At 42.1% G+C, this 27,739-nt stretch overlaps 1 protein-coding gene across 1 annotated transcript in view; it reads left to right on the top strand.

The window, feature by feature from the left end:
* Positions 1 to 27,739, top strand: part of POLR3A (RNA polymerase III subunit A) — a 206,841-nt gene that overhangs the window by 38,915 nt on the left and 140,187 nt on the right. Inside the window, exons 11-16 of the mRNA XM_030203237.1 lie at positions 384 to 524; positions 6,384 to 6,453; positions 14,179 to 14,306; positions 22,325 to 22,463; positions 23,106 to 23,270; positions 24,781 to 24,953. Coding sequence (XP_030059097.1) covers positions 384 to 524; positions 6,384 to 6,453; positions 14,179 to 14,306; positions 22,325 to 22,463; positions 23,106 to 23,270; positions 24,781 to 24,953 — 816 coding nt within the window. The remainder of the gene's footprint in view (positions 1 to 383; positions 525 to 6,383; positions 6,454 to 14,178; positions 14,307 to 22,324; positions 22,464 to 23,105; positions 23,271 to 24,780; positions 24,954 to 27,739) is intronic.

Below are 27,739 nucleotides of genomic sequence, written 5' to 3'. Positions count from 1 at the left end.
ATAATGAATATCACCTTGCATGGTGCTTCCTTCACATCTCTTTTTCTCTACAAGTTGTCCAGAGATGAGAGAGGTCCACACATGTTTGCTCTTCTGGTTAGTGTTAGGTTAGCGAGTTGTTTAAGGTGGTTGTGTTTATTCTGAGTTTCTCCTTACTGCTTGTCTAAATAAATACTGAGGAGCTGGACTGGATGCCGAGAGAGAGGTGTCAGCTCACTTTTCAGTTCTCTATCTCCACCTTCTGGTTTATGGACACAACTATCTGAAATAGTGGGAAGGACTAATGGATAGAATTATCTGGTAAGACCTCAGAGTAGGTTTCAGCCTGTGAATAAATCTTTTTTTTGTTTTCCCTTATGCCTGATCATGTTTCTCTATTGCAGGCCAGAGTAAAGCCCCACCGGACCTTCAGGTTTAATGAATGTGTCTGTACACCATACAATGCAGACTTTGATGGAGATGAAATGAACCTTCATCTTCCTCAAACAGAGGAAGCCAAGGCAGAAGCACTTGTACTGATGGGAGTAAGTTGTATATCTGACATATTGAATATTGGAGTAACTTTTGTTCTGTGATTTTCCAAATAAAGGCATAGGAAGATAGGGAGGAGTTGTGATGCTATTTCGTAAATTCCTAGTGCAGCTATAGAGTGTAGTAAATGTGTATACACTCTGAAGAAATTGTATGTTTTGCTTTGTAAGTGCCCAAAATAAGTGTCTCATGTGACATATAGCAAAGTTCAAGCTTATATTTATTTGATTGCTTAGGGTCAGACCATGAAAATGGATTGCATACAATACTTATAGAAAGGAAAAATTACAATTTACATGCATAACAATAGAAAAAGTATAAAACACCACTAAACTGTTGTGCTCTGATAGACCCCCAGGATCAGAAGTAACCTTTTCCCTAAATAAGCTTAAATAAGTAAAAGCTGAACAAAATAAATAAGTCTTCAACATAGTTCTAAACCTAGAGAGAGTATTCTCTGCACCCAAAGAGGTAAGAAGGGTATTCCACAATGTAGGCCCTACTGCATTAAACATTGATGTTCAATAAGTACTCAAGGGTACATCTCGCACTGTAGGTACTGTCAAAATGTACTGATGACTAAAGTGCAAGGACCTAGATGGAACATAGGGCCTAAGGTAAGCTAATAAAAATGTAGGTGAACCCAAATGTAAGATTTTATAAATCAACAAGATCTTACACACAATTCAATGTTCTACCGAGAGCCAGTGTTCAAGCTTCAGTAGCAGTTACATGGTCATTCTTTTTAGCATTGTGGAACAGTTTAACGGCTATATTTTATAATAACTGCAGCCATCCAATCTCTTTCTGACTGATTCCCTTCAGAAGTGCATGATGCATACGTGGATAAGAATATGCAAGGCAGCTTGGTCAAATGGATGTCGGACTGACCTAATACGTCTCAGTTGAAAAAAAACACTTCTTAATAGGAGATGACACATGAGTTTTGAATTAAAGATTAGAGTCTAATATGACTCTTAATACCTGTAAAGTAACATTATTAAAAGTAGGTATTTAATGCCGAGGGCTGTTGAGTTCTGCTAAATATTTGAAAATGTGTCTTTTTGGACATCAAGCTGCAGTTTGTGTAGCCTAAACCCAGTCTCTAACTGAAGTAATTTAAATCCAACCCCCCGCCAAAGAAGGAACATCTACTTGCTCTAAAGGCACTAAAATCTGTATATCGGCATAAATATATGGTATCAATCCCCAAGGACTGTATCAAGTAAGCCAAAGGGGACAAATATATTGAATAACATTGGTGTAAGAAGTGATCCCTGAGGAACACCACAGGGAAGTTGAAAAGTGACAGGCATCATTTTGCAGTACCACCTAATATGTCTTGTCTGAAAGATAAGAGCAAAACCATTGAAGCACCTGGCTTGCAATCCCCATGGCTGCAAGTAAAGAGGAGCTCATGATCTACCAAGCAAAAGTACAAATCGTTTCTGGAGCAGCTGTAGTTGGATATTTGAGAATATCCACTATATAGCAGTCTCTGTACTATGATGGGGATGGAATCAGATGGAGTACATTATGGGATTCCTCAAATTCATTCAAATATTCCAGTATGACATATTAAAAGAAATGGCAGCAGAGCAATTGGTCTGTAATTGCTTATAAGATCTCTGTTGTAATGGGCATCTTTGGTTTTCGGTCGTATAGTAGTTGCTTTCCAAAGTTAAGGAACCAAACCTTCTACAGTACTATTTTGCCTCATCTGTATTATATAAGAGAGGAATAATCTAGCAAAGAGTTTTACCAGGGACATCGGTTTTCGATCAGATGGTGGTGTAGTGATTCAGACAGTATGTATTGCTCAATCCACTACTGCTAGTGTTAGAATCTCAAGCTCACTTTTATGTCTGGAAATCCAAATGTTGAACTCCACCCTAGAACGAGTAGAGAAAACTGGGGGGGGGGGGGGGAGCTGACAGTGATCCGCCTGTTCCTGAGTAAGCCGGTTGTTGGGAGAATAATGCTGGATCCTGAATGTCTGTCTCCAGTGTCTGAGACAGTGACCTTTTTGAGAAAATATCCAAAAATGATCCCATAGGAGGACTTATCTATTGGCCCATTCAGGTGTATTCCAGCAGGCCCTGTACTACTTCGTTCTGCATTTGCACTTTTTCCTTCATTTGCACTTTCCCTTATATGATGTGAAGCCACGCCCAGTGGGCACTGCCATTTTCGATGTGGCGCCGATGAAAGAGGAGGAAGGCCACCTCCCTCCTCCAAAAAGGTAGGGGGTGGGGAAGGGCCAGTTGACCACCAGGTCGGGGGGGGGGGGGGGGGATTGACTCATGGCCCTACGGGCCACCAAGGCTCTATGTGAGGGGATGTTGGGGGGGGGGGGGCTGGAGACCCACCAGATCTCCAGCCCCCCCCGAACTTGGCTCGGGGGTACTGGAGGTCCACCGGACCTCCAACCCCTGTGTTGCTTGGCTCGGTGTTGGGGTACTAGGGGTCTGGTGGTGGTCACATGGACCTCTAGCCCCTGTGTTTGATAGGTCTGGGCTTTTGACAGCCCAGACCTGTCAAACAAGTGCGGGAGGATGTTCTCAGGCACAATCCTCCTGCACTTTACCCTATGATCAGAGATAATAGCATGCTATTATCTCTGCTCATAGGGGAGGTAAAACCTCGCGCTGTTCCAGCACTATTTTTAGAGCGCTGTTTGGAACAGCGCTGGGCTTTCAATCATCTGCCCATTAGAGATGGACCACAAAGCTGATGTCTGGAACTACTCTTTCCTAAAAAGAGAGACTTTACTTTCTGAATGTGACCACAGTTTTGAGAAGCTGGCCTTGAAGGTTCATCAGCTCATGGTCCAGGAAAACACATAGTTATGCTGACAGCCAGGTCTCTCTGAAGAGGCCCTTAGCTTCCTTGGTGTCGCACTTAAAGGCAAGGCCTGAGAGTAGGGCTAAATCTCAGCATTCCTGTCCAAGTCTGAGCAAGGCTCTAAAGTCTTGCACCAAGAACCAAGGCTAGCAAGTGTCAAATGGGCATACATTGAAGTTAGCTCAGCTCCTTTGTTGAAGTGTCTTCACACTGGTCTATCCCAGCCATCCTGATGCCTTCAAGATTATCTTTCGATAAGATACTCTACCTTGACTTCATTTATTTTTAGGAGCCTAAATTTGGTCTAATGGTTAGGATTCAGCACTCTAGCTACTGTGGCCCAGGTTTGTTTCCTGGTTATAGAAGTCCCCTTGAGGAAAGAAAGTGGCAAAATAGTAAAAGAAATGGGCTGAGATCAAAGGAACCCGTGGTTAAAAACCTGCTTCTGCCATTGATATGCCTTGTGACCTTTCACTAGTCACTGTATCTCCCATTGTCTCAGATCCCACGTGCATTTTAAGCACTTTGGGGGAGTGATATATTGTAGCTGCATACTTATCACCATTGCACAGCAATGTCCAGTAGCACAATAAAAATACTTAGTAGATTTCAAAAGGACAAAATCACATCCAGCTCTGAAAGTTAAGTGCCTAAACCCTTAGATTTAGTTGGAAATCTGGATAGCTGAGCATCAATCTTGGCACATTTTTGCCATGACTTACTTTGGTCTGACCCACTGTGGCATTTTTTATGTTCCAAAGTTCTGTCTAGCCCTTTCTCCTCTTTCTGACGGTAGCCAATTCGGGTCACAAGTAAGATTCCAAAGAGTAAATTACATGCTATTTACATTCAGGGATAATTTGGTTTTTCTCCAAATGTACCTGATTAATTTATGGGTTTTGTCCCCAGAACTTGTTGATATATATTCTGGCAACAAATTAGAGTTTAATTGTGCATTGAGTGAAAAAAGAAAATTATTCAGTTTGTTGTAAATGTGCTACATAATAACTTCATAATATATCCCCTTATCTTTATATTTTTTGAAAGAAGAAAAAAAAAATCTATTTTTACCCATGCCTCTCCACTTTTGATTTTGTAGACCTATATCTTATCTTCCCTTCCCTCAGCTATCTCTTCTTCAAGCTGAAGAACCCTAATCTCCTTAACCTGTTTGAACTGGGAAGGATTCCAACCTCTTTATCATTTTTGCTTTTCCTTCTCTGTGCCTATTCTGGTTCCATTATCTCTTCTGAGATGTGGAGACAAGAACTACACACAATACTCAAGGTGCAGTCTCACCATTGAGCAATACAGGGATAGTAGGTGGTCTCCACCACTACCACCACACACTAAGCTGAGTATTTCAAATTGTCCGCAGTGATGCCTAGATCTGGTTAGTGTCTCCCTGAAGTGTTGCTTAGTACATATACCCATAGTATGAATGATTCTTTTCTATATGCATTTCTTTGCACTTGTCCATATTACATTTTATCTGCCATCTGGATGCCCAGTCTGTCTCGCAAGGTTCTCCTGCAGTATCTCATGATCTAGTTGTGTCTCTGCAGATTTGATCTCTTCATTCTCTTTTCTAGATTTATAAATGTTAAAAGTGGAGGAGTAGCCTAGTGGTTAGTGCAGCGGACTTTGATCCTGGGGAACTGGGTTCGATTCCCACTGTAGCTCCTTGTGACTGTGGGCAAGTCACTTAACCCTCCATTGCCCCAGGTGCAAAATAAGTACCTGTACATATGTAAACCGCTTTGAACGTAGTTGCAAAATACCACAGAAAGGCAGTATATCAAGTCCCATTTCCCTTTCCCTTTCCCCTTGTACAGATCCATAAGGCATTCCGCTGTTTCACTTTCTCATTTCACCATTTAACCCTCCATTTCCTAACTTTTAGCCAATTTTCAATCCACAGTAAGACATTGCCTCCTATCCACGACTTATTCAAATGCCTTCTGAAACTCTTTATATACAGTATCGATCATTTCTTTATCAACATGATTACTAACCCCCCCCCCCCCCAAAAAAAAAAAAAAAAAAAAATTGTAGTAGACTGTTGAAGGAGCACTTCCCTTGGCTAAAGTAATGTTGTCTTGGTCTCATTAAACTATGTCTGTCTGTAATTTCTATTTTGAAGAAGAGAACGACTATATATATATATATTTTGCTTTGCACTGACATTAAGCTCACCAATCTGTAGTTTTCTGGATCACCTCTGCAGCCTTTTAACAATTTGTGTTACGTTGGCCACCACCCAGTCTTCAGGTGCCAATACTATTTTAACGATAGGCTATAAATTTCTAAAGGTCTCCAATTTTATTTGAGTTTTCAGAAGTCTAGGGTTAGTTTACCCTGTCCTTGTGATTTGCTACTCTTTAGTTTGTCAGTTTATCCCAATATATATTCCATATTTCAATAATCGCTACTTAAATATTTCCAGCATGGATATTTTCCCCACATCCTTAGAATTTATTTATTTTTTTCTGCTATGGCCTTGTCCTCTCTGAGTGCCCCTTTTACCTCCCCCATATTATAATATGCCAGCCAAACTTTGCAGTTTTTAAAAAGAGTCGAACTCGGTGTTGGTTTTTTGGCCAACGTTGTCTAACTTGCCAGTGCTTATACGTTTTCTTAATTTTCTTCATTTGGATCAGCTTTTCATTTTTTTGAATGAGGTTCTTTTGGTTTTAATGGTCTGTTTGCCAGCATGGTTCAAAGGTAAAGTGAATCATTTGGCCCTCCTTCCACTTTTTTAAAAGTATGAAATACATCTGGTTTGGGCTTTTTAAACAGTGTTGATGCCTGATTAAAAAGTACATGTTTGTTTTTCACAAGCTGTCTCCTGCTGTATCAAAGCTGATATGTTTAAACCCTATAAACCAAAGACTTGTGCTAGAGAAGCAATGAGTACAAATTTTGTTACATTGATTTTCCTACCAGTCTTTTTGTGATCCCTAACAGCAAAAAACTGAATGGTTAACACGTTTTCTTTAACATTGTAGACGAAAGCAAACTTGGTAACACCAAGAAATGGAGAGCCCTTGATTGCTGCTATCCAGGATTTCCTTACAGGTATGTGCAAATGATGCCCTGACTCTTAATAAACATCTAAGGGTCCCTTTAGCTAAGCTGCATTAAGTAACTAGACCTGATGTTACCATGAGGTAGCTGTTCATGTGGTTCAGTGCTAACTGCTACTGTGCATTTTAAAAACAGCATGGTGATAAACCTGTGCTAGCTGCTCAACGTGGATAAGGGTCAATCACAGGCATGACAGGGCAGAGTGGAAGAATGGTTAGCTGTTACAGTGCTTGGGTTGGTGTGATGCAGTAACTGTCATGATTGCTGTCTTCGCAGATTCTGTTGTGGGTGCGGGGTTTGTGCCTTAATAGGAAAAAGGTAAATTCACAGATTACATTGTAATATTATTGGATCCATCGGAATTGCATAATTTAACCCTCAGGCAGTAACTTTGTATTTGTTTACACCGGAGTCTGCAAACGCCTCTCCGGTACTATGTAAGCCACATTAAGCCTACAAATAGGTGGGAAAATGTGGAATACAAATGTAATAAATAAATAAACTTAACCACTTAGCAATAGGAAGAATGTAATCGTCATTGATCCAGATGTATAAATGTTCAAACTTTTATCAAAATGTCAAATCACTTTCTTTTGTTTTCTTTTTTCTTCCACAACTAGTAATGTAGTTTTTAATTTTAAAATTCAAGGCAGGAGAAACATCACACCGACATGAAATCATGTTTCACCATAAGGCTGTCTCAAGGGCTGTCTCCATTTAGGTGCATTCCTGTGCTGCATGGAGTATTTTACTGAGTCTGATATGGACCGATCATAGAAGTCTGGGGAAGATCTATCGAAGGAAGGAGTCTTATGACATACTCTGAGTTCCATCTCCGCCTGATGAGATTAGGAATTTTCCACCTGAACCCCTCCTATCACCTGTTAATCTCTCTCTCTCGTCTCATGCCTGAGCCTCGATGCTTGTTTCCAACATCCCAGACTACTAGCTCTACATGAGCATATACTTGCAGTTTTGGTACTACTACTACTTATTTCTAAAGCGCTACTAGACGTACACAGTGTACTAGTCTTTGCAGACTCTCTCCCACAGGATCAGACTGTAGAGCTTCTCCAGCTGGCCAAAAAGCTAAAGAAGTATCGGAAATATCTGGCCATGTGCGCATATAATACTTTTGACATTGCGTCCAGACTTTCCTCTTTAGGCGTGGGGATGTGTAGACCTGCATGGGTGTGTGTTTAACCTTCAACCTGCGGTTCAGGAATGATTAGTGGATGTTCCTTGCCAGGGTGCTAACCTTTTGGGGGGTAAGGTAGAGGAGGTTGTTGATCTTGTAAAGAAACCTCCTGATACTATCCAGTCCCTCTCCTGGTGACCACATGCACTCTTCACTACTCAGAGGTTCGCTGGTGGGTCCCGAAGGAGTTCTTGCTACTCTCAGAGGCATAGATATGCTCCTTCTGCCTGTCCTCAGCAAGAGACCTAATCCCAACGCCCCCGGGCCCGCCAACACCACCAACAAAAGTCACAGCCTGCTAAGTAGTCAAACACTTGGCGAGCTTTTTTGATTGGTTCAGACAGCATAGCCACCATCAAAATGTCCTTTCTGGATGACCTGCCAATAAGAGGGAGGCTGAATTTTTTCCAAAACAGGTTGCCCCTTGTAACCTCAGACTGGTGGGTTTTCCAAATAGTCCGGATGGGATACGCCCTACTTTGGCAAAGAAAGCCTCCAAATTGTCCACAGATGTCATTCCTCAGCGCCCAGCACGAGCAGGTTCTTGCAGATGACCTCTGCCCTTCTCCAGGCTCATGCGATCAAGCCTGTCGCATGAGGGCAGTAAGGGCAGTGATTCTATTCCAGGCACTTTCATATGGTCAAAAAGACAAAGGGGGATTTTGTCCCATCCTAGACCTCAGGGGCCTGAACAAATAACTGGTCAAAGAAAAAATCGGGATGGTTTCCCTAGGCACTCTCCTCCCCATGATTCAGGAAGTAGATTGACTATTCTCTCTGGACTGAAGGATGCATATACCCACATCCAGCTACTTTCCAGTCACCGGAAGTACCTCAGATTTCTAGTAGGGAAGCACCACTACCAGTACCACGTCCTGCCATTTGGCCTCATGTCTGCACCCAGGCTATTTACAAAATGTCTTGTGGTAGTCGCAGTGTTACTACTCAGACTGGGAGTGCATGTGTTTCCCCACCTGGATGATTGGCTGGTCAAGAGCACATCGCAGGAGGGTGCTTGAGAATCAGTGCAGAGAACTATCTAGGTGCTAGAGCTACTAAGGTTTGTTATTAACTACTCCAAATGCAGGCTTGAGCCTATCTCCCCCAAGAACGGACGACTGTTTTCATTACAATTGTCGACCAGGTTCACTTCAGCCAGCAGGATACAGCTCAACAGATGTTGAGATAGCTAGGCCACCATGCAGCTCTCTTCTTGCCGTTATTGCTTCCTGTTCCGGTCCTAGAAATTTACAACGGCAAGCAGAGAGCCACAGTCTTACACATAGTCTCTGGTTTTTTATTAATGTGGGATCGGCAGAGTTGCAACAGAAGGGAGGGAGGAAAATTCAGCTGCATGTGTCAATGAATGAGAAAGGGAAAAAAAACATATGGGATGGTTGGGGAGGGAGCGAGAAACAGGGCAAGACAGGATGGGAGGGGGGATAAAAAAAAAAGAGATTACAAGGCAATACTAGATGGGGCTACGAGAAAGATGGGGCAATACAGGTAGGGGGAAGAGAAACAGGCAAGTCTGGATGAGCTGGAGAGACTGAGAGACAGCAGAGAGGGGCAATACTGAATGGGGGGAGTGAGAAAGGGGGGCAATGCGGGATGGAAGGAGGAGATAGGCAGAGGCAGTGCTGAATGGTGCAGGGGAGAGAGAGACAGACAGGTGGTGGGGAGGTAGGAGAGACATAAAATTCCAGAGCTTAACTATTTTTTCGAGTGAAAAAATATTTCCTCCTAGTTGTTTTAAAAGTATTTCCATGTAATTTCATTAATTTCATTGAGTGTCCCCTGGTCTTTGTACTTTTTGAAAGAGTGAAAAATCGATAAACTTTTTATCCATTATGCACCACTCAGGATTTTGTATACCTCAATCATATCCTCCCTCAGCTGTCATTTTTCCAAGCTGAAGAGCCCTAACCTTGTTAGCCTTTCGTCATATGGGAGGAGTTCCATCCCCTTTATCATTTTGGTCACTCTTCTTTGAACCTTTTCCTGTTACTCTATATCTGTTTTTTGAGATACGGCGACCAGAATTAAACGCAGTACTTAAGGTGAGGTTGCACCATGAAGCGATAGAGGTATTGTAATATTTTTGGTCTTATTTTGCATTCCTTTCATAATAATTCCTAGCATCCTGTTAATTTTTTTTTGGCACCATCACACACTAGGCAGAAGATTTCAGCGTATTGTCCACAATGACACCTAGATGTTTTTTCTTGAATGCTGACTCTTAAGATTTCTGTAAGTGTTGCTGAACATTTTTTCACGTGGTCAACAGGAAGATACTGAAAATATTGTTTTCTTTCATATGTTGTATTAATTTGGTGCATTATTTTGATTTTTTTTTTTTTTTTGGCATGTAATTCCTGGAATTCAGTGAGCATATACCATCTGTAGCAGAGGTACTGGGGAGACAGCTGATACAGCTGCACCAGAGCAACGCAGTGTTTGAAAGTGCCCCACTGTCTTTTTACTACTGACATAGGTGTTGCCCTGCACACCAAGGATTTTAGCTTGCTCCATTCCATTCCACTCCGTCCCATAACCTCACCTAGCCCTGCCCATTTTAGCCTCCCCAAACATCTGGATCACTGACGGCCTATGAGGTGGAGAAGCTTCATTGAACAGTTGGAGAAAAAGACACGATCAGGGTCATGGCTGTATGACTGAGTAGGAGTCGTGGAGCATAGCTGCAGGTTGAATGTGGAGGTTAAAGCAAGAAGCTTTGATGTATAAGAATTGGAGGAGTCATTGTCATGAGTGTTAAAGTTTTCAAGAGTGAGAGGTGGGGAAGATGGTTCAAGAAAGAAGGAAGGTCAAGAGTCAGTCAGTGAGAAAGGAAGAGAAGGGACTTATCAGGGGTTGATAAATGACAGTTACCTGGAGAGGCAGTGGAATGAATAGGCAGATGGAGTGAACTTCAAAGAAACAGTGAGGTGGATGAAGGGGTTGAAAGAGAGAGTAAGAGCCTGATACTTTCACCAAAGGCAATCAGACAAGGTATATGGGGGGCAAATAACTTTATGACACGGCAGCAAATGAAGCAGAGTCTTCCAAAAAAGCCGTCTGTTAGAGTAAGATGGGGGGAAGGGGAAGGTGGTCATCAACGTAGGTGAATTGTTATCTAAAGTATCATATGTTGCTGATAAATGTAGCAATATCAACAAATCACAGGCCCTATCCAGCTTCCTCAGATCATGTATCAACATAGACCAGAGCCGTCCCTAGACTGTGGCCCTTTTTATAGTTCAAATATTTTTATTCACTTTTTGAACACTACAGTAACATTGTACAAAAAAAGTGCTTACCAGAAAACAACAAAGAAATATAAAACCTTAACAAAGAATATAGTTAGCCTGAACATTACTGAAGGGCCAAAATTATTCCCCCCCCCCCCCCCCAAACTCAATATAACTAAGAGAGATACGTATACCAGTAAGGTAGTTAAAAGTTAAAAATAAAAATAAGGTAAAAGAGAAAATGCAGGGTAGAAATGTCATAATAAATCAACTCAAAGGGGAAAGACCTTGGTTCTTATAGCCTCCTCCCCTTAGAGATCCCAACTTTCCAACTAGAACACCGTATCTCTCTTCTGCCCTTTCCCACCCACATAAGATTCTCATCTCAATATACACATTCCAAACAGCCAGAAAGCGGACTGTGGCCCTTTTTAAAACAGATTAATAGGGTCCAGGTAATCACCATCATCCAATGTTTGGTTTACCTGCCAGGCAATAGCCTATTAAAATATATCTCAGAATGGAAAATGGGCTATTGGTTCCAGCTGTAGAGAGATTTTTCAGAAGTGGTCAGATTAAGGTCTCTTTGAGTCTCTCTGGAAAATGATCCTTCTAAAGAGAATTACTAGAGGTGTTCCACCATTGTAAATGAAACCCATGATTAAGAAATGTAAATCATGAGGGTAATATTTATTACAGATTTATGTGTGTAAAACAGCTTTCTACTCTCTTAGATGAGGTCTTATGAAATTGTCCTGTGGTATACTTGCACAATTTATGTGCTACTGGCAAATAACTTATAATATGTGTAAGCTTTCCTGGGGGCAGGAGTAGGTAGATTTGGGGCAGGACCAGCACATGCAAATGTATTCTATAAACTATACATATGTGCCAATTTTTACAAACACACACATGCACAAATTACTTAGAAGCAAGTGTAATTTGTGTGAGAGCATTTGTATACTTTTGGGGGTGAATCTAGGAGCCTGTTCTATATAGGCACATATATGCATATGTTGCCATTTATAAAATAAGCTTACAATGAATGTTTTTGTGCTTTTTCACTAGGCAACCTGTTATGAAATTATTCCCCCTTCCTCCCATGGGCGGCTGAGTTCAAGGGAAGTTAGGGGCTCATCAAAATACTGTTCACTTTCTTAGAGAGAAAGCATGTAAGTCCTCCTTGGGATCTAAATTTGATCCTTAAAGTCTTTGTTTCTTCCTCCTTTGAACCCTGAAGAACTCTGAAGACAGCCGTCATAGTGGTTTTTTATTTGACTAGGTTTATTTCAGGGATGGAAGCCCTGATCTGCAGAGAACTTGAGTTATTTTTCAGGATAAAGTATTTGGTGCCTTCCTTTCTGCTAAAAGTAGTGTTGTCCTTTTCATTTGGATCAATCTGTTCCACTCTTTGGCTTCAGAAAGAAGTGTTTCCCAGGGATGGACTTAATATTTGCATCTTTTGGTTGTTCACAGGTTTTTACTAAGGTAATTTCACTAACCCACTTAGGTTGTCAGACTTATAGTGCTGTTCAGCAGCCCATGAATCAGGGAGGCAGCATCAAAAGCTCCCATTACTGAGGAAGTGACATCACCATCAAGAATGGCTGACTAATCAGCTAGCTCCAGGCAACCCTGCAGGAGTTTTAAAGATACAGTGGTCATTTGGAACCATCTGGTTATTGATCGATTATTCTGTTGAATTGCCCCACTGATAGAGGTGAGTGCTAAACATTGTCCAGTTGATTTGAGGGAGTTTGCCTATACAGGTGGCACTGCATCGAACTGCATGGATGGCGCCAGCAGTTCGGCCTTATCAGACTCCAATCATTGGGAGAGGTGTCGCAGAAAGAGCTTTTCTTGAATGCAGACTCTCCAGCAGATCCTGGCACCAAGCCCATGGCAGAAATTCAAAATTAGCTGTGTGAGATAAAATCAGATCCGAAAGCAGCATGCACCAAGATCACCATTCTGGAGGCTGTCTTATGAGAAAAAATTAGGGATCTCAGCCATAGAGTAGAAGAGGCGGAGTCACGGCTCGATGAGCAGTCTGATGCCCTGGTGAGCTTTAATAAACAGCTACAAGACACTAAGAATATCCATCAGTAAATTTTTGATAAGCTAGAAGATCTTGAGATCAGGAGCTGTAGGGTCAACCTACACTTCCGGGGCACTCCAGAAACTCCAACCTATGCAGACTGTGAGTTGGTAGTTAAGAAAAAAAAATTTTGTCAGCACTCTGCTTTCAGAGAATCAGTCCACTGTGGACCCAAACTCAATACATATTGAAAGGGCACACAAGGCATTGGGTGCACCAAGAAATAATAAATCCAAGGATATTGTAGTCTGCTTTGGCAATTATAAACTTAAGGAAAAAATATTACATAAGGCCAGGGTTACTGAGTATTAATATCCCTTTGCCCTGCTCTTTTAAGGATGGCAAATTACATCATGTCCGTACACATTCTGAATTGTGAGAGATACTTCCAGATGCAGACCCCTCTGCGCTACAGGTCCCCCCAGCTACAGAGGGTCATTTGCGCATCAAAGGGAAAACTAAATGACAATGAGTAGCCACTGAAAAAGGACACCTGAAATGCTTTAGTTACAGATGTGCTAATAGCAGAAATGTACAGGATCCCCCCATGCAAATGTTGCCATTTGTGGCCATCATGTTCGCTTGTTTTTCAAAAAAATCAAAATATCGTCTGTATCACTCAAACATAAATAATGGTCCAGTTCATTAACAGGCTTCAAAGTAGAGAATGACACGGGGGCAAAGTTCGTTCCCATCTCCACGGGCTCTGTCCCCATCCCTGCCCTGTCCCCATGAGATCTGTCCCCTCAGGCTCGGTCCCCATGTCATTCTGTTCAGCAGAGCCCTTTGGTTTAAATTTGTTTGTTTTAACTCTTTTCGCTGAACTTGGTTTTGTCATAGGCTTACTGAAGTGCTTCCTGCTGCACTATGTATAATATGTATAGAGAGAAGTGACCATCACTGAATGGCTGGCTTGGTCTTTGTATTAGCTTCTAAGAGAGTGAAGAACATTCCATTGCATTCAGTGAGAAAAATGCATCAGGTTTGCATGAGTTTTATCAAGCATCTGCCACAAAATGTAATTCCTGCTATACACAGCCTGCTTTGAGTTGAAGTCCCTTTTTGCTAATGTGACCTTTGATTTATCTCTTGTGGGACCAATGTTTTGCAGTAAATTTCAGCATTTTTATTTAGTAGTTGGTTGATAATTTTCTGGTTTTCTTTTTTTGTAGGTGCTTATCTCCTCACACTTAAGGACACCTTTTTTGACAGAGCCAAAGCCTGTCAAATAATTGCCTCAATCTTGGTTGGCAAAGATGAGAAGATTAAAATTCGTCTTCCACCCCCTGCAATACTGAAGGTGCATCATTTTCCTCTAGTGCCATCTTTTATGAGACATTCAGAGTAGATACTTGATTGTATCATTTGAACCCTGGCAAGTTCTGCAATCCTGCTGCAGCTTCACTAACATATTGCCAATGGGAAAAAGATGGTAACAACCAGTTAAGCAGCAGACTTGAAGCCTAGTATGCCATTTTGCTCTTTCTAGTTTACTGTAAAATGAAATAGTTTGGTATTTCTGAAATTTCCATTTTTTTTCTTCTTGTCGAGGATATCTTGAAAGTGAGCACTCAGTGTGGTTTTGTAAATATTGGTGGTAGTGATCAGATATACGTATATCTGGATTTAGCTTGCATCTTTTCAGTAGTACCTCAATGTGAGTTAAATTTATGTACAGTAGAGATATCGCTGTCCCCAAAGGGCTTGCTTATTTGTACTAGAGGCAAGGGAGGGTGCAGTGACTTGCCCAAGGAGTGTTAGTTTCCACCCAGATGTGATCACTGGTTTTAAAAATAAAACATCACCAAAGTTGGTGGAATTTAAGTCTCTGATAAAGAAATTTCTATGTAGCGAAAACCACAAGTAAGCAAAGTGCACCTCGGAATTTTGAACTAAACTACACAGGAGGAAAATGACCTTGAATACAGCTTGATAGCAAGCTGCTACTGTATGTAAATATTTATAGTACTTGTTATAAAAATGGCCCTATCACAAGTAATGTGATAGTAAGTAAAAACTGTACACTATAAAACCATAACATATAAATAACATTCGAAACATTCAACAAGTACATATCCTGAAACATTCACACCATGTCTGTCTGTGCACCATCCCAACTGCTTAAGTCCCCAAGAATGCTGTTGTAGCCATTGTGGAAAAAGTAAGCTTTGAGGTCTTCTTAAAATGATCTAGTTGTGCCTCAGACCAGAGATAGTTAGGGAGAGAATTCTACAATGCTGGGGCTTTAAAAAGAAAAAAATATATATATAATACATTTGTATATTTATATCCCTAATAGGAGGTAATCTGACTTGTGAGGAAGATGGAATTGCCAGATGATTATGAGATCATAATATTCAGGCTGAACTAAAGGATCAGGGAGTTGGCTAAATACTGTGGCCTTCCCAAATAAAATGCCTTATGAGCCAAGACAAAAATCTTAAACGGTAACCAGGGAGCTTCTCTTAGACTTTTGCTGAAGGAAGATGGTTAGATCGTGTTACACTATTTCTTTTTTTTTGAAAATATCTTTATTATTAGAAGAAAAGACATGTAACATTTGAACATCACATTTCGGCTCAATGAAGCCAACTATTTCCAATATTTCCAATATCTAGCAGCCGATAATAACCTATAAATACAATGAATACATTGACTACATGTGTCAGCTAACAAACCTTGTTGTATAACCTTAACATAATACAACTATCAAAATGAGGCCATTTTAAACATAAATATATCTCCTCTGCCCTTCCCTCTAACTTTTAAGTTTATACCCGTCTAACCCCCACCCCCCTCCCCGCTCCTGGAGATTCCTTCTTTGCAGAATACAGTACCTCAAACAGCTTCCATAAAGAACCATATGCCTGACCTCTCCCTCCAGTGGACTTACTGCGTTCCGTTTCCCATCTAGCCATCTGCAGCATTCTAGTCCACCACTGGTTGATAGCCGGCGGGTCTTCCAAAATCCAGTGTGCTAATACCGTTTTTCGTGCCAGCATCAGCGCTACACATACAAACCGGACCTGAGATGGCTGCAACCCCTGTTCTCGCAACTGAGACTCATCCCCCAACAGCAAAATCCGGTAGGACCACTCTACAGCCTGTGCCAACAAATGCTCCAACACTTGCAGCACCCCTTTCCAGAATACATACAACTCAGTACACTCCAAAAAGGTATGTACTAAGGTGCCTTTGCTGTGTTTACATCTTATGCAAGTGTCATCTTCCCAAAGCCCCATCCGCTTTCCTTTCTCTCTTGTTATAAAAGCACCATGTAGCAACCGAAACTGCATCTCCTGCAAATTTGCACTAGTTGTCAATTTAAATGACGCTGCAAAGTAGGTTGCCAACATGTTACCCGTGATTTCCTCCCCCACTTGTTCACCCCACCATTTTGCCAGGCCAGCAATGAAGAAGTCCTCCTTTTGCTCCCTTCCTATAGAATACCATACCGCCAATTTGTTTGCAGCGTTCGGCATCTGACAAAACATCTTATCCAGCCGCGAAAAACTAGGCCCCCCCTCTTTCCTAGAAGACAAGGTCGCACAATAGTGCTTCAATTGAAGAAAAGGGAAATAATCTTCCTGTCCCAAGCTCCAAGAATTCCGAGCCTGCTCAAATGTGGGGAATATCCCCTGTCCCTCCACCGTAAAATGTCCCACATAACGACACCCATTTTTGGCCCACACTTTGAACCGCGACGCCCCCTGACCCGCTGGAAATGAGGGGTTATCTACTACTGTCAGAAATGGAGATGGTCCTGTGGCCTTTCCCAGTCCACCCCGCCACCAATTCCAGGCCTTTCTCAGAGGCTGAAGCAAACACTGGAGGTCTCCTTTCGAGCTTCCCTGTATTTGTAAACTATTAAACACTGAATACGGCAGCACCTCACCTTGCCAGATACCTTTTGGGGCATATTTAGCAGACCCAGAATGGAGCTCAAAAATCCACCTAAGTAGCGCTGCCACATTGTATAACCGCAGGTCCGGAAGATTTAATCCTCCCTTATTCCTAGCAATCGTCAATTTAGCAAAACTTATCCTGGCCCGCTTTCCCGCCCAAAGAAAAGTACCAATAAACCCCTTATAGTATAGTTCATCTTTTCGTGTTATCCAAAATGGCATCATCTGTAAGGGGTATAGAATCTTGGGCAACATAACCATTTTTACTAACGCTACACGCCCCAATAAAGAAAGGGGCAAATCTCTCCATCTGTGGCACAATTTTTTAATGCCATCTAGCTTGTCCTGTATATTGCGACGATATACCACTCTCATATCTGCGTGCAAATACACTCCTAAATATTTTAAAGTTCCGGTTGACCAAGCTAAGGGAAACGTGTGGAGCTGCCTACACGCACAAGGGGAGGACACCGGCAAAGCCTCAGACTTATCAAAATTAATACATAGACCAGAGAAAGACCCAAATTGGACAATTAAGTCTATAAGAATAGGAACAGTCACGGATGCTCTATCTAGATATATAAGCATGTCATCTGCAAACAGATTAATTTTAAATTCTTGGGATCCCATTTTAATTCCCTGAACTTTGTCCGTCTGTCGAATTTTGATAGCAAAGGGTTCTAAGGACAGCACAAATAGCATCGGGGAGAGCGGGCACCCTTGCCGTGTGCCCCGCTTTAAGGAAAAGACAGATGACAATGCTCCATTTATTAATATCTGAGCTGTGGGATGGCTATATAAAGTGCGGATTCCTCCTAAGAAAGCTCCCATGATACCAAATTGCGGTAACACCCAAAATAGATAGTCCCACAAGATCTTATCAAATGCTTTTTCCGCGTCCAAACTTGTAATGATCGCATCTCCGGGTTTGCCCCCCCCTTTCTGCAACACTGTCAAGGCTCTCATAATATTGGAAGATGCATATCGGCCTGGCACGAATCCCGCCTGATCCGAGTGAACCAGGCCAGGTAAGACCCTCCCCAACCTATTTGCCATAATATTGGCAAAAAGCTTTATGTCTTGATTAAGGAGCGATATGGGCCTGTAGGAACCCAGCAATTCCTCATCTCGCCCAGGCTTAGGGAGTACCACTATGTGTGCATGTGTAAGTCTACCGCCCGCCTCCCCAGTTGTGCAGAGATGATGACATAATTCTTGAAAAGGGGGTCCTACGTTGGCACCTAATATCTTATAAAATTCAGGCCCTAGGCCGTCCGGACCGGGGGCCTTAGCCAACTTAAGGCGTTTCACTGCCTGAAGTACTTCCTCTCCCTTCACCGGCGCATTTAACTGATCTCTCTGCTCCTGCGATAACTGCGGTAAAGGAAGATTCTGAAAAAATAATTCCCGCTGGGTCCGATCTGTCTCTCCTGCATTATACAGTGCCTGATAGAATTTGACAAACTCTTCCTGGATGCCCTCAGATGTGGCCACTACCTGCCCTCCAGGAGATCTCACCTTCGTTATGATTTTTTTGGCCCCTCTGCCTTTTACCAGGGTCGACATCAATCTCCCCGCCTTATTCCCCCATCTATACAAATTAAATTTATACAAGCTGATATCCTGAGCCGCCCGCGCATTCAAAATATCATTAATTTGCCGGCGAGTGTCCAAATATTCCTTTTTTATCTCGTCTTCCCTCTGCCGTACATGCCTCCCCCTCAACTGTTGCAGATGGCTCGATAAGGCAATTAATCTACTATTACGCTCCCTGTTTAATTTTGCCCCATAGGCGATAATATGCCCCCGCATCACGGCCTTCCCCGCTTCCCAATAAGTTGTAGGGTCTACTGATTCCGGGTCATTTTCCATTAGATAATTGTCCCACATCTTCAACAAAAAACTACGAAACTCAGGCTCCAAATACAACGTTGGATTCATACGCCACATCCTTGATGCACTGCCTTGGTGCCACTGGATGTCTGCCCAAATCAAACAATGATCCGACACTGCCCCGTCCACTATATCTGCCGCCTGCACTTTCGACATAAGGGTTGCATCAACTAGTAAATAATCGAGCCGTGCATATACCCCATGTACCTGAGAAAAAAAAGTGTAGTCATATGATTCTGGATGTAAGATCCGCCAGATATCCAGGAGCCCTAGCTCTTGTACTAGAAAGTTAATCCCTTTATCTTTCCATGCTGGAGGCCGCGGCTTTGCTGGCTTGCAATCTATCAAGGGGTCTGCAGTAATATTAAAATCTCCCCCCAGCACCAATTTGTACCCACTAACTGATACCAAATGAGCTAAAAGACCAGAAAAGAAAGAGTGGGAATATACATTTGGCGCATATATGGAGCATAAGGCCACCCTCTGCCCTGCAACCTCTCCCCACCATATGACAAACCGACCCTCTGGGTCTTGTACTAATTTATGCATGCTAACATGGTGCCTTCTATGGAATAATATAACCACCCCCCTTTGTCTGTTATTAAAGGAAGATGACACTATCTCTCCAACCCACCCTTTTTGTAACTTCCGATGTTCTTGTTGTGAGAGATGAGTCTCCTGTAAAAACATCACATCAACTTTCATTTTATTACAGTATGCCAAAATTTTAGTCCGCTTAACCGGTGAGTGAATACCATCAACATTTAATGATCCTATTCTCAAACTACCCATCTGTCAGATCGAAAGGCGATATGCAGCCTTATGTCCGAGAACAAGGGGTGATGTCCCAGCTCACCACCCCCTCCCTTTCCAGGTGTTGCCTTGGTACCAATCTCCTCCATGTAACAGTATTCCTTATTTCTCCAGGAGCCTTCCCCCCACCCCAGCCCCTCCCCCTCCCCTCCCTCTCTTTCCCATCCCTGTCCCTCCCTTCGTTTGCTACATCCACACTCTGTGTACCATTCACTCCATCCAGTCAAATAGCTCCTTCCTCCCACTTCTCCCCTCCCATCCCCCTTCCCCCCTACCTGTGCCCACACCCTCAAATCCCTCCCCTTTAGAACAACCAGTGTTACAACCCTCCCCTAAGAGAAAGCTACTCCCCCCCCCTCCCCCCCCCCCCCCCCCCCCCCGAAAAGGACCCTCAGCTTGCCTGAGCGCTGCATTTCCCTTTCTTAAACACCCACCACCCGTTTCAACATTTTCCCTTCAACTCCCCCAATACGACAGCAGAAAAGTAAAACGATCCCATCAGAGGCAAATTATACAAATAACAGTACCCCTCCAAACTTGTTCAAACTATAGTCCATTGTGTTCCTTTATTTTCTCTCTCTCTACCTCGTGCAGCCTATAAAAAAAGAACACAGGCTTCACTGCAACAAGCCTCTTTAAATTACAAATCGTCCCCAGGCAACTCACAACTTCCCCACTGAGTCTTCAGTCTTCTAGCTGGCATCCAGATAAAGCTGGGAAGAAAAAAAAAAAAAAAAAAAAAAACCACAAACAGCCTCTCCTTCCAAATCAACAATGTCTCCCGTTTAAGAATGCCCCGGGCTCCACTCCTTGTTGTTTACAGTAATCAATCTTTAATGGTTCTGCTGCTTGCAATCCCCTGCACGTCAAAAATAACAAGAAATAAATCCTAGCCTGCCTGGCATAATGTCTCCGGCGGCTCTCCACGTGTCATCAAAGGTGTTTTCAAGCCGGCTCCCTTCAACCACTCTAACATTGCACTCTATCACTGCAACCGCTCCAGAAATGAGCGCAATTCTTCTGGCTGCTCCATGAATAGAACACGACCTTCATGCAGCACTCTCACCTTTGCTGGGTACTGCAGCGAGAACCGGATCCCTTTGTTGTAGAGCTGAGAGCAGTACGGAGACACTCGTTTTCTTAGCTCTGACACCCGCGGCGAGAAATCTTGAAACATCAGCACGCCTGTCCCCTGATAAGTCAGGGTTCTCTTCTGGCGATACTTTTCCATCAGCTGGGCTTTCTCAGCATAGTTGAGAATACGAGCAATTACCGGGCGTGACTTACTGCTATGTTCTTTAAGCGCTCCGATCCGATGCACCCGCTCTGCTTTGAGACGTTGCCCTTCTGACTCAATCCCAAGCTCTTTCGGCAGCCAGACTTCTACCAAGTCCCAGAGCTCTTTATCTTTGACCGATTCCGGTATTCCCACCAGCCTGATATTATTCCGCCTGCTCCGGTTCTCATGATCTTCTACCCGCTCTTCCAGCAGTTTACACCTCTTCTCCAGAGCAGACATTTGAGAACTCACATTATTCACCAGATCCTCTTGCTGTGATATTCGTTCCTCTGCCAGTTGTATGCGGGTGCTTTGTGCCGCCATGCTTTCTTTCATCTCGTCCATAAAGACATGCAGCGCCGACAGCTTGTCATCCAGAACTGCTGCCATGTGCTTCATTATCTCTTGTATCGCTGCGTCTTGTATGGCTACCACCGGCAGATCCTGACTCTGGGTCGCCTCTCCTTTCTCCTTTCCAGACGCCATCTTAGCCACGTGGGGGGTTCCGCGCCCTTTCTGAGTACGCGGGGTCTTTGCCGGCATACCCTGAAAGCAGCTTCTGATCTTTCTCCTTTATTGCTCAATCGATGCAGCCCACGCTACCTTGTACTGGACGATGTTTTGAGGGACCAGATCGGGGGTTTGAGCACATTAAATCAGCTGATTTATAAGCGATGAGGAGGAGAGCAGCCTCGAGACGTCCGTCTAGGCTCCTGCCATCACGTGACCCCCAATGTGTTACACTATTTCTAATAGCTACATTTTGTATATATTTGGCAGTCTATTCAACAAATTACCATAGTCCAGTCTATTGAGAATTAATGCATGCACTAATTTATGTAATAAAGATTTATTGATCTTTGGGCACACTGATCTAATAAGATATAAAGCCCCAATACAGTTACGGATCACTTATGCAATATGTGGATCAAAGGACAGTAGAGAGTCTAAGGTCACTACTAATATTTTGATAACCGGATCCAGTGGCAAAGTATGACAAGCCACTATGGGGCAGCACTTAGTATCAATAAAATAGCTCTAAATTTGGATGGATTAAATTTTATACAGAGGATGTGGCCAAGTCAACTAATATAGCAGGGTTCATATGAGGTTGCAAGTTCCTGGAGGACAAGTCTATTAAAAAAAATTTAGTCAGACATGGGAGAGCCATCACTCATCCCTGGAAGTGAGCTATGAAAAATGTTGATCTATTGTTTGGAATCTGCCAGGTACTTGTGACTGGGCTGACTTCTATCAACAACAGGTTGCTGGGCTCAGTGGTCTTTGGTCTGATTCAGCTTAGCTTTTCTAGCATTTTGATTTAAATAATTCATCAGGTAATACTTCAGGTCAACTTTACAATTCCAGTCCCCTGCTTAGACGTGACACTGTACGTTCTGGTCATAATTTTGTCCTTTTGTTTTACAGCCTGTGACCTTGTGGACAGGAAAACAAGTCTTCAGCCTTATTCTGAAACCCAGTGATGACTGTCCTGTGATGGCCAATCTCCGCACCAAGGGCAAACAATACTGTGGCAAAGGAGAGGACCTGTGCCACAATGATTCCTGTGAGTGACTCTGGTCTTGCTTATTTTCACCACTCATTTTATAGGTTCCCCTGTGTTTGCATTAATCTGTATTTTGGCAAAGCCACAAAGGGCTGTGTTCATGTGACAGCTATAATTAGTTGTACAGAGAGCTTTCCTACAATGCTATCTAAGTAGAAAAGCAACACTGTTAATTTTAGAGCTAAAAAAGGGAGTGCATTTAAAATTCTTACTCAGAAGAAATGCTGCATAACAAATCTGTCATGTGCGGACTTCTTGGTGGCACCATTATTTGAAAAAAGTGTTGTATGACTTTTGCCATTCAGGCAGTTAGAATGTTCTATTGCATATTACAGTTTTTCATCAGTTAACTACCAGTACTTTTCTAATATTTTCTCATGGGGAATTAGGTAAATAAGTAAGCTATTATGCTGGATAGTTATGTCTGCCAGGGATAATGTGTTTAAATTTGTGTGTTATCAATATTTATAGGTTCAGAAAGGAAACTTTTGAAGGTAGCAGTTTGTGTTTTTGAGCATCTAACCATATTTTTTAGGATTAGTTTTGCCAGATATGTTGGTAATCGCAACTTACTGATTGTGTATTATCTTGTGTTTTTTTTTTTTTTTTTGTCTCCTGACTTAACTGGTTTTGTGGTTGCAGATGTTACAATCCAGAACAGTGAACTGGTTTGTGGCAGCATGGACAAAGGCACCTTGGGGTCAGGATCCAAAAACAATATCTTCTACATTTTGCTGAGAGACTGGGGACAAGTAGAGGCTGCTGATGCTATGTCCCGACTGGCCAGGCTTGCTCCGGTTTACCTCTGTAAGGACTTGCAGCATGATTTCTCTATGAGAAGAAAAACAAATATTTTATGTGCTTTTTGATTGTTCCCGGAGGTTAATAACAGAACACACTATAAAAAAAAATAACAAGAATTCAAACTCGAAAACAAAATTTATGTTTCAACAATTTTTATTTATGACAATTCAAAATAAAGCACACCCACCAATCTGGATATACAGCAATTCAAATCAAGGCATATACAAGTACCGAGTGATAGAGGCAGTCATCAAGCTTTTTACAAGTTTATCCCCTAACTTTTATCCTCGCTATATATAACCAACATACAACCCCTTGTCATACAGTAGTACTTTATAAGAAATTTACTGCCAAAACATATCTGTTGATACACATTTGTAGTATGTTTCATTTAATTTTCTCCCCTGATACCCTCTATCCATCCCCAACCTACCTACCCCAACTCCCTTATTACTAACATATTGGACAAAATTTCCAAGGATAGAAAGTCATAGATACATTCCATCTACAGTTGAAAACAAAATTTAAAAACTACATAGTAAGATATAGTAGATGACGGCAGAAAAAGACCTGCACGGTCCATCCAGTCTGCCCAATAAGATAACTCATATGTGCTACTTTTTGTGTATACCCTACTTTGATTTGTACCTGTGCTCTTCAGGGCACAGACCGTATAAGTCTGCCCAGCTCTATCCCTGCCTCTCAACCACCAGCCCCGCCTCCCAACCACCAACTATAGAATGCGTTTGCATAAATGAACTATACATTGTATAAAATAAATACTTCAAACCATGTCAGTTCCAGAATCTTTAGACTAGCTTAAATACTTGTGTGAAAAATACAAATTGATTAAAAATTGATTCCTTATGAAAAATTATGATTTTCTTAAGAAGTGAGTATAATGTAACAATTAATTTCACTTTTATCTCTCTTCCTGTTGGCTTTCTTCACCTTTCCTCATTTTTTTTCTGTTGGTCATATTCTATAATGGTGTCCCCTTAGAAAAGACATCACTTTGAGGGATTGCTAAAGCATAACTGTGAATTATTTGAATGTGGCATGAATAAAGCTTGAATAAAATGCTAAATCAGTTTTCATGAATTCAGAATTTAATTACAGCTTATCCATGTATTGATGATGATAATTTTTATATACTGTCATTACCAATAGCTTGAGACGGTTCATATTATACAAACAGGACCAGAAACAACTGGCCAGTATCAAAACGCAACACAGAAGCAAATACTCTTATACTTAACAACTGTTATTTTTAAACGGCCAAGTTAATTATCTTTTCAGCTGAATTCAAAAATTCCTAAAATTCTATAGGTGCTGAATTCTACAAACCAGTAGCCAGTGAGTTAATTTCTTTTGAGAAGACGACAACCTTCTGTGGTACTCACTACATTTTCCGGGTCCTCATACTGGAAGGATAGCATTGTCTATCAGAGAAAAACAGGTTTTTTTTTTACTTGAGAATATTTGAAACTGATTTCATTGTATTTTTTTCTAGCTAATCGTGGATTCTCAATTGGGATTGGAGATGTAACCCCGGGCCAGGGGCTACTGAAGGCCAAGCATGACCTTCTGGAAGCTGGTTACAGGAAATGTGATGAGTATATAGAAGCTTTGAACACTGGCAAATTGCAGCAACAGCCCGGCTGCACTGCTGAGGAGACATTGGAGGTAAGTGTGCTCTTTGTGATAACCTGTCATTTTTAGGAGCATTTCACTGAGCAATATTAACTATTGGGAAGAATCAGTCCATCCGTATACATAGGTTGTGTTTATATTTGTACAAACCTATGTATAATACAGAGTAGGAGGAAGAGTGGAATAGCTTACTGCATCAGGGATCTAAATCCCCACAGTACAAGATGTGGCCTATAGTCGCCAGAATATTGTAGCTTTCTGCTGTGGGAGCCCAAACCCTGTAGCAGAAGAGGTGATCTGGCTTTGTTAAAAGGTTAAAGGATTTTTTTTTTTTTTTGAGGGGGGGGAGAAGGTAGGAGAAGCAGAGTGCAAGGGAGAGGAGGAAGATGAATAAGAATGCCCCCAAAAACCATTCCACACTCCTTCACATACCCATTCAAAACTACAAAGCCCTTCCATAGACTGTTCCCCCATAAAACACTCATACGCACTCTCCCCATGTCATCGCTTCCCATGGCACATACCTACATTCTATATAGACACAACCGCTCACAGGAATCTATCTATTCCATTCTTAGGGTAGGTTAGAATTCAGAGACCACCAGTCACAGAATAGACCCCATATGCTTCCCCTAGTACTGGTGTTTTAGTGAGCCATACGTTAACATGTGTTTCCCCCTAGTACCCTTCGTTCTGTTTGAGTCTGCACATGGAGGAAGTGGAACACCACCATTGTGTCACACTGTAAGTGTGCAATTTTTTTGTGTGTGTATTTTAAGTTTTTAGAAGAAAAACAGATCTACTTTGAGAATGGTAAACACATAATAGTCAACGTATGAGAGTTACAGTTTTCAAAAAATCTCATACATTCCAAATGTCAACCTTTACTACCCTCATGCCCCTTCCTCCCCCCCCCAGCCACCAAAAAAAAAAAATTGCCAGAGTGCACTGTGTCCTCACCCAACACAGACCCATCCCATTCCTTTGTGCGCACTTGTTTTCTTTTATCACTGACTCCTATCTGTCATGCTTTTGCATTAAATTAATTAAAGGGCTTTTTCAAGATTGGTGAATTTAATGTCAGTAGACAGGAGTGATAAAAGATGAAGAGAGCTTTTTGGAACATTATCTCAGAGTGAATGTTTGACCAATTGGTGCTGCTCTTAATTTTCCTTCTTCCTCAAAACATTTTACTGCTAACATGTATTTCCACTCTGTATATAAGAAAGGTGTTTATAAGAAAGGTGGAGTGACCTCTGATGTTGAGCTTGTAAAGAGCCACGTTTGAATCTATGTAACAGTGTAATTTAGTGTGCTATAACAACATAAATTGGCTTTGAACCATAACAAATTCAGAATATATTGCTAATCTTCTTTAAGGTGGAGTTGAAATATTTATTGTTAATGTTCTTATCTTCTGTTTCTCCAACAGGTTTTGTTGGTCAGGTAGTGGAAACTCCCCCCCCCCCCCCCTTTTATTTTTGTCTGTGTAGTTAGTCTTGCTTCTGTAGTCAAGTTATACAGAGGAAGATCAAATTTGTTTCCAGGGTAAAGGGGTGCCTCAGGTTAGCGGGAACCATTTTGAAATTCTGCATCCATAGGGCAGGACTAGCTGGGTATTACTCCTGCCTCTGAAGACCCTTACTCTTCCAGCTTAGGGTAAGGAAGACTGCATGAGGAAGCCAGAGTTAGGGAGAGGGGATAGGATTAATTTGACAGGACGCAGAGTTTTATATGGGTGTGATACTCCGAAGAGATGGGGTTCTGCTTGGAGAAGAGAGGCCGGGTCACATCGAGGCAGGGTCTCTACCTGCCTCGATGTGACTGCTGTGCAGGGCTCCCAGGACTGGTCAGTAAATAAAGCCTATTGTAGGGCAGCACACTTAGAATATTTCCTGTTTTCAGATTGTCAGCCAGGTATGAATGAGCAGGCATATTAGCTTGCCAATGCTTTCAGGGCAAATGAACTACTTCTCAAGAACTGTATTTAACTTTTAAGGCCTGGATTGTGAGATTTATTATGATGTTTGTTAAAACCATTCTAATATTAGTGAACTACTATGCATTTGCTGCAGCTCAGTAATAGCCACACTTTTGGATGATTATCGGTAATACTCAAGCTTTAACATGTGATATCAGTAATGCTTTTTCAAATTCTGCACTTAACATGCTTAACAAATAGGACATTCCCCAAGGACAAGCAGGCCATATTCACATATGTGGGTGACATCTACATCGCCTGGTGTGGAGCGCGAGTGCCTTCCTGTCCTGCCACGAGTGCACGGGACCAGCAGTCCCTCTCCATCCGTAATGAGGAGAGAATGCATAGTCCCATGCTCCTCACAGCGTCTGGTGCGTGAGTCTGTTTTTGAACTTTTTTGTGCCTTCCCTTCAGGATTTTTTACATGATTTTTGTGTTGTTCAGAAAAATTTCCTCTCCCTTCCTGTGTTGTTTTTAGTCTTGTTTTCCCCACTGTTAAGTTTTTTTTAATTTTTACCGCGCTCAATAAGCCCTGTTAAGGCTGAGCTCTGGTTGGGCATTTGTTCCTTTATTTTTCTGGCTTTTAAGCACTGTAGCCAGTGCAATAGGACCATCTCTGACAAAGACACTCATTCTTAGTGTCTTCACTGTTTGGGGCCTAAACATACCCATTCCAGCTATGTTTTTTGCCTTCATATGAAGAAAAGAACCCAGCTAAGCAGAGAGGCTCAAAGAGAAAAGGTTTTGGAGCCTGGTCCGAAACCTCGGCGTTGATATTGGCTTTGCTATCGGGAGTTGCATCGGGTGCATCAGTCCATATGGCTGATAGGCCTGTCTT

Source organism: Microcaecilia unicolor, chromosome 5, assembly GCF_901765095.1.
Source record: "Microcaecilia unicolor chromosome 5, aMicUni1.1, whole genome shotgun sequence".
NCBI lineage: Eukaryota > Metazoa > Chordata > Amphibia > Gymnophiona > Siphonopidae > Microcaecilia > Microcaecilia unicolor.
The sequence above is the reverse complement of the archived record's forward strand: the minus strand, read 5'-3'. Positions and strand labels throughout refer to the sequence as shown.